The sequence below is a fragment of the Asterias amurensis genome, chromosome 6 (genome assembly GCF_032118995.1).
Source record: "Asterias amurensis chromosome 6, ASM3211899v1".
Lineage (NCBI taxonomy): Eukaryota > Metazoa > Echinodermata > Asteroidea > Forcipulatida > Asteriidae > Asterias > Asterias amurensis.
This window is the reverse complement of record NC_092653.1, coordinates 19284473-19292568: the sequence shown is the minus strand read 5'-3', so window position 1 is coordinate 19292568 and position 8096 is coordinate 19284473. Positions and strand designations below refer to the sequence as shown.

The 8096-nt window shown below is 40.6% G+C and overlaps 1 protein-coding gene across 1 annotated transcript; it reads right to left on the bottom strand.

Moving 5' to 3' along the window:
- Window positions 1-1575: 1575 nt before the first annotated feature.
- On the bottom strand, window positions 1576-5070 carry LOC139938975 (uncharacterized). The gene is made up of 2 exons (XM_071934660.1): window positions 4875-5070; window positions 1576-3311 (listed from the first exon to the last, which is right to left on the bottom strand). Exons 1-2 carry the CDS (start codon window positions 4951-4953, stop codon window positions 3130-3132), a joined length of 261 nt encoding a protein of 86 aa, XP_071790761.1. The 5' UTR covers window positions 4954-5070; the 3' UTR covers window positions 1576-3129.
- Between the last annotated feature and the right edge of the window lie 3026 nt (window positions 5071-8096).

The window sequence follows — 8096 nt, the reverse complement described above, 5'->3', positions numbered from 1 at the left end:
CCATTTTCTAGCTATTAGCAACTTGCTCCACCCAGAGGCCGCTCTTGTCAGACCTTTGACCATACTTCCAGCAAGTGCCATGAAACCGTACGACAAACCCATCCGATTGTTATACTGCAAGTCATTAAAACACTGCCATAGCACGACTTCTTCTCCGCCGTAAACACACAACTATTTGTATAAAACACACAAATACACGAATGTGCAGCCATTTTTGGTCGCATGTGGCAAGGAAATTTGCATCTGGCCGCCGTAAACAACAGCATGCGCGCGTGGCATTGAGAAAATGGACTTCCGTGCACAAACATTGGTAACTTCAGCATGGGCTGACCTATATCATGATTGGCACGACCTGTTTACCACATTTCCTGGGGTTTGGTCGTTAGTGTGAAAATGGTGTGAAACGACCGTGCATATTCCTAGGAAAAAGTGCTCCCGGGAATTACCGAAGTGGGATAGTGAGAACGGTTGATGGGGTGGCGGTGGGGGTAGAAAACTCTCGGTAAACAGAGCGTTTGTTGTGAAAAGGGCTTACAGAGCCTAGACACTATTGTTAATAATTGTCAAAGACCAACCTGCTCACTTGGTGTATTTCAACATATATGCATACAATAACAAACTTGTGGAAATTTGAGCTCAATCGGTCGTCCAAGTTGCGAGACAATAATGAAAGAAGAAAAACTCCATTGTCACACTGAGTTGTGTGCTTTCAGATGCTTGATTTCGATACCTCAAATTCTACTCTGAGGTCTCGAAATCAAATTCGTGGAAACTTAACTTCTTTTTGTGAAACTACGTTACTTCAGAGGGAGACGTTTCTCACAATGTCTTATACTATCAACAGCTCCCCATTACTCGTTACCAAGTAAGTTTTTATGCTAACAATTGTTTTGAGTAGTTACCAATAGTGTCCACTGCCTTTAAGAAGATAAAGCTTATCTTTATTCTGAAACTGACTCTCAAAATGGGTTTAAACCTGACCCCGAATCTGCTCTAACTTTTACCTTCACTATATATCAAGAAAAAGGTTATGAACCCAATTCGTACCATTAATCCATCTGGTTCAGGAACTGTATAAAATAAAAAATATAAATAACTCTTTGTTTGGACCGTACGAAAGGTCAATTTGGGTCATTTGAGGCCTAAAGCTCTAAAGGCACTTAACGCATTTGGTGAATTGTCAAAGACCAGTCTTCTCACTTTGTGTATCCTAACATATGCATAAAATAACAAGCCTGTGAAAATTTGGCCTCAATTGGTCATTAAAGTTGCAATGAAACGATGAAAGAAAAAAAAACACCATTGTTGTACAAAATATTGTGCTTTCAGATAGGAATTAAAGGCTTTTGGTGAGAAGTCTGTCATTATTTTAGTGACAAAATTACCTCTTTCTCAAAAACTACGTTACTTCAGAGGGAGTTGTTTCTCACAATATTTTGTACTTGCAACAGCTCTACGTTGCTCGTTATACCAAGTAATGTTATGCTAATGTATATTATGACTAATCACCAAACGTGAACAGTGCCTTCAAATTAGTCAAAAACTCTAAGATTGCACAAAGACGACTCTAGGCAATGTGGTTTAAGAAAGTTTATTTTCTGTATTTTCCAATTTGAGCCCGAAGCAAGAATATAGGTTCAGGTTTTTAAATAAAGCGTTAAATAAGCTACAAGATGGCAAAGCAGTTATGACTCTATGATTGTTTATGCTAGATGGAAATATCGAATTGGGGTCGTTGGTTCGAGTCTCACTCTGGTCATTTTTAAAAAATTGTTTAGTGAGATAAACCGTGAGATAGTAAGTATGATATCAGCCACCCCCCCCCCCCCCAAAAAAAAAAAAACGACAAAAAAAACCCCACCCGCTTATTTTTTAGAGGCTGCCTCCTTTTTTTTAAACGAAGTTTTTTTTGTATATGTGTCAGACAAAAGATCAATATTTTGAAAGGAACATAGCCCAGCTGGCTTTCGGGCGGCCATTTGGAAAAGAGGCACCATTCCTTCCCTTTTTTCAATAAGCAGGACGCTAAACATGTTTATTTGTTATTTGGCCCTTGTGGAATGACTTTTTTTATGATAACAATTTACACAATTAAACTACAGCAAACCACATGTCGATAAAAACTGTGTTAATTGCGTACAATATATTTAAGCTGTGTGAGTTCAATCAGGTGGATTTGTGAATAAACTCCACACAACTAAATTAAAAGAACATCATGTATAGATTCTTTTCGGTGTCACAACAACAATATGTTTGATGTAAGGAGTAACATGGATGTTGTTGCGTGTAGGTCTATGTTTGAGGGACCCTATTTAGCGGGACTGGGCTGGTGATTGCCCGGGTGGATTGACACCATTTACTATAATGAAAGAAGGACTGAAATCTTAGAAATAAATAAGACTGTAAAAAAGTGTCGGGCGGCCATTTTGAAAAGAGGCACACCTTTCCGTTTTCAATAAGCAGGACACTAACAAAAAAATTTTGTACTTTGCAGTAAACCTGCAGATGTGTCAATATCCTCTTTCGCGAGTGTTGGCTCTCAAAAGAGCCGGTTTGCAGGACACTCAAAATATTTTGTTTTATTTTGCAGTAAACCTGCAGATGTGTCAATCTCTTTTTTTTGTGAGTGTTGGCTCTCAAAAGAGCTGGTTTGGTCTTGACGTTTCGAACAGTAGTACACTGTACTCGTCTTCAGGAGGTAAATGCCACCCTAGGCAAAACCAACACTCCCGCAAAATAGATTTACACATGGTCGTACCCGCAAGTTTTCAATTATTTATAGTTTCTTCATATTCAATTAAATTAAATTAAATTCAATTCAATCAACATGTTTTTCAATGTAAGTAAACAAAGGCGAATAAAAAAAAATTTCAGTACAAGTATTTAAGTCAAAGCCAGTCGAGGACAGATTAATGAAATAATTAATAAAAATTAAATGAACAAAATAATGTATTGGGTACGGAGAAAACCAAAACGGGGACATTTATCCACACCATGCAAAGTTATCTTCAGACAATGCTGGCCGGAAATCTTGTTCATTTGATTCACAAGGTGGGAATAAATTTACTCATTTAGGTTGTTGAACTTGTGGGTTCTGTAGTTGTGGTTTTCTATACGGTCGTGCTGCGGCTACAAGGGAGTCATGCATTTCCAGCTGTTTGGGTTACACGGAGTCCGGCAGCATTTCTCGGTGACATCACAGTCCTTGTCGACGAAAATGCTGTTGCAACTAAGTGGACATGGCTCGGCTCCGGTGACGTTGTCAAACACAGGGTCCATCATTTCAGGACATGTGCCGTCATGGATCCATTCTGTATCACAGAGAAACATTTGTAAAAGTCAGGTTTTTGGAAATAAAATAAGCTCAGATTGCCCTTCATGGATGGGCATGCGCATGTGCGTCATTGGGGGGCGGGGGCATCTCTCCCCCAACTTTTGAAGGGAAGGGGACACCATATTGTTAAATGTCCCCATGATGTTTTTGACCACCTTTATCATGAAGCACAAAGCATTGCAGTGGCCCGCCATCAATCCTGGGGGCAACGGATGACATGTTGAAGGGTGGGGACACTAGATCAAATGTCCCCTCACAAAATTGGCCCAAGATTGCAACATAGAGCATCTAGAACGCAGAATTTCCCCGGGCACTGACGCGGGCCCGGACCCCACGTCGTAAGTGTTCAATCGTTGACAGGTTTGCACCCCTCCCCCTAAAAGATTTGGGGAACTTTATCACGAGGCTCAAGTTTTGCATTGGCATAAGACTAAACCACGTGTCCCGTCATTGATATAAATTCTTGGGGCGGGGGGGGGGGGGGGTGTTCCCCCAGTGCTTGTTGACTCGTTTGTCTTAAAGGGACACGTTGCCTTGGATCGGACGAATTGGTCTATAAAAAGCATTTGTAACCATTTGTTTTAAAATGCATATGGTTAGAAAGATATTTTAAGAGTAGAATATATTGATCCACACAAATTTTCCTCGAAATTGCGTGGTTTTCCCTTTAGTTTGCGAACTAAGACAGTCGGCCATTTGTTGGATTCAAACATTTGACTTCCATAATTGGCCGACCGTGTTAGTCGACGAGGTAAAAGGAAAGCGTGTGATTCTGAGGCATGTTGATTGTTGTCTTCTACTTTTACAACTTCTTTCTAACCATAGTGCATTTTATAACAATCGGTCACAAACGCTTTACAAAGACCAACTCGACCGATCCAAAGCAACGTGTTCCTTATATAAGGCAGTGATGGACACTATTGGTAATTACTCCAAACAATTGTTAGCATAACATTTTACTTGTTAACGTGTAATGGAGAGCTGTTGATAGTATAAAACATTATGGGAAACGAATCCCTCTGAAGAAACGTAGTTTTTGAAAATAAGTAATTTCTCACTTAAATATTTTAATCGATTTTAAAACCTCAGCTGAGGTTCCGAAATCAAGCATCTGAAAGCACACAACTTAGTGCATCGAGGGTGTTTTTTTCTTCCAATATTCTTTTAGCAACTTCGACGACCTATTGAGGTCAAATTTTCACAGGTTTGTTATTTGAGGTTCACCAAGTGAGAAGACTAGTTTTTACAATAATTACCAGTGTCTTTAACTTATATAAGAACACGTGCGTGTCATATCCATACTTCTTAAGTTACTGTGCGTTTACGTTACGGTGACGCGTTGTCTTTGTCTGTCATTGCCGTCCTGCGGCATCCATGGCTAGTCCGAGCTATTTTGGTCATGTTTTACCCTTAGTTCAAAATGGTTGTCAATGACTTCATGTGCAATTCATCCGTTGCAGCACTTGGGCCGTGACAAAAATCGTTTGGGATCAGCACGGAAAAAGTGAGACGTCCGTGTAGACAGGCCTAGGCTACTTACCTGGAAGGTAACTGGGCGTAGCACCCCCCATGGCTAGAATCAGAACACTCACTGCGATGACTGCGCACCAACGCATCATTTCACTTTCACTAACTGCTTCTTAGTAGAAGTTGAAACACAAAAACACACTTTACACTCACTGGCAAAGATTGCAGAAACCCGGGCTAGCACAATCAGCGAAAAACGGTGGGAAATGACGAACAGATTTGTGTTTCGACAAGGCGTTGCATGTCGGTTTTATATAACGTAGACATCCAATCAATCAACCCCACGTTGATATCACTGTCTACTCATCAACCAATCACAGACAGGCTGATCAGTTTCCCAAACCAAGCACTTCTGGTCAAGTATATACAGTGATGACGTGTAATATTAATACGAGGCCAGCATGGCCCACAGGCATCTAGCCCTGCCCTGCGATGCCCCGCCCATGTCAGTTTACACGAGTGCCATGTGCTGAAATGCTCGAGAAAGTGTAGATTAGTGAATAGAATGTACAAGCCGAAGAAGAGTAGATTGTATTTACGAATCTACACTTATTCTCTGACTTAAACTATTTCCCCCATTGGTAATTATAACAGTTTCAACGAATTATATTTCTCAATTTAACAACAATAGTTTAGTCTATAACTAATTTCGTATAAGTTGTCAAACGACAGTTGGTCACATTTTATAATTATTTTTACAAAGTATAATGGGCATCCTTTAGTGCTTGCAGCATATATCGAGTACAACGTCAGCCGGCGATTTGACGAAACGCTATGATTGATCCTATGAGTTAAGACGAGTAACTCGTCCTAACTTAGGATTAATCTTAAGGTCTGCTTGCTACAGTGCAGGGTTGGGACTCCTTCTAAGTCCTAAGATTAATCTGAAGTTAGGAAGAGTTTGGTGAAATCAACAGCTGCTTGCTCAGCTAACAATAACTTAAGTTACTAAAGTGACTTTTTTCAAAACTGAAAAATGTTTTAGTAAATGTCTAGCCTTGCTCAAGGCAGTCGCATTATTCGCTCCGAAAAGACGCCGCTGTAACCCCCCCCCCCCCGTATACCCTGTTCGTGGTGCGTGCGATCACACCGCATGACCCACCCGTATACACACTGTCAGATCGTACGAATACTGTTCACACACCCATCGCACTCGTACCACTAACCGCATGCGGAGGCCGCCAGGCCGACAGCCTTGTCGAGTCTGTATCTTCCGGGTTTAATGTGTTGTATTGAAAAAATTCCACTAGTGGAAAAAATTGGGGGGCTCTCGGATATGCTAGTATGCAGCTCATGAATATGTATATCGTTCGTCAGACCTATCAGACAACACAGGATGTGAGGCAAATGAATTATTCATTTTGACGTCCAATCACGCACGCCTATCATGCTCGCTGAGCGTCCGTGGTGGTGGTGTGTGTGATGAAGACATGTCTCGTCTTTCGCGGGCATTATGGTAATGAGCTGACCGTGGGAACTCTTCGCTTATTATAGTAATGAGGTCAGTGGCTTCAACACAGACCCTACAAGGCTGTCGGCCTGACGGCCTCCGCATGCGGATAGTGTACTGGGGCACCGTGTCGTGCGATGTTACGCACAATGAATACGGGTGGGTTTTATACAACGGCGGTTTTTTTTTCGGTGTGAATAATTCGACAGCCTTGAGCAAGGCTAGTAAATGTCAGGGTCTACTGGGGTGTAGCCTGAGGGTTGACATGTGTAATGAAGCCACAGCACCGGGGTGAGGATTACTCCTCCGTTCAGACGCAGTAACGGGTGGGTTTTATACAACGGCGGTTTTTTTTTCGGTGTGAATAATTCGACAGCCTTGAGCAAGGCTAGTAAATGTCAGGGTCTACTGGGGTGTAGCCTGAGGGTTGACATGTGTAATGAAGCCACAGCACCGGGGTGAGGATTACTCCTCCGTTCAGACGCAGTAACAATTCACTCGGGAAAGAAAACGGAGTCTATATACAGTCCAACTGATGGTCGTTGATTATCTTATGATATTTTAATTAAACCCAATTAAATCCCCTACAACAAAAGTACAGAGAGACAATACATTTAGTTTGTTTTACAATAATCTAACTCACTTTGTTGTAGTTAAAAAAAATACTAATATGATCAATTAATAATTCTGGACTTACCAGACACCTGGGATATAGGCACTAGCTCCTCCTAACCGACCATGTCTACAAGGCGTCCCATGCCACAATCTGGGCAGAGTCCACAAACGAAACTGGGTTGGATAATTACTCCCAGATATATTATGTTCTTCAATTCCACCGCGAAAGCGGTGGAAACTTTTAACGCCGTATTTTGATTGTCTCAAAGTCTCGTATAATCTTCAAACAATGGCGATCCTTCAATGCAACTTGCACTGGTCAATGTATAGGTAACGTTAGCCCTAGTGCATAAAGAAATCACTCCGCGCGCAAAAGAAAATACATTTGTAGACTCATCAGGGAGTTAAAATACCCAATGACGACCTAATTAAATATTAAATGATAACTTGTAAATCCCACGTTACTATTAATGTGAAATTTGAAGAAAAACTAATTTTAGAACAAATTTTATAAGACGTACTACATTAAGGCAATGTAAGTACCTACGAAGCGGAGCAAAGTGGCTTGCCGCGTACAAGGGGCTTTGAGTAATGAAAGTTGCCAGACCCCGACATAAATTTAAACAATTTTATAACACATTTTTAGCTATATTTTGTTGCACTTCATGCTATCTTTCAGTTTGGAAAGACAGTTATTTTAAAGCTGAACTATTTACACTCAACTGTATATATGTTACGAATCTACACTTAAGTGTAGATTCGTAAAAATAATCTACACTTTCAAAAATAGAGTGATGTCACAGAAATAGTTTAATCATTTGTAATAATGTTCTCATGCCTTGCAAAGTTAAACCTTTCCAGATGTTTAAGAGACAGTGTGACCACACAGTTAAACACTGATATTTATGCCAATATTTGATTGCTGACAAGGCCATCTGTTTCGTTTTCGAATTCAAAGTTGCTTTATATAATATCATTAAAGGGATGCTGCAGTGAGTTAAAATATAACAGTTAATTTTGCCGTCATGTATTTCTGATATATGTATTGAACATCAATAAACTGTGTTTTGTTTTTCCCCCGACATATCTCACTTGCGTAATTAGCGAATAAGTCATGCCCCCCCCTTTTGTGGATTGTTACCGCCCCTACCATCGACGTCACGTCGGGAA

Bases quoted from the DNA above. Each gene is read 5' to 3' on its own strand.
- LOC139938975 (XM_071934660.1), bottom strand. From the start codon at position 4,953: ATGATGCGTTGGTGCGCAGTCATCGCAGTGAGTGTTCTGATTCTAGCC. The intron at 3,312-4,874 runs GTAAGTAGCCTA...TCTGTGATACAG, and splicing joins TACGCCCAGTTACCTTCCAG to AATGGATCCATGACGGCACA.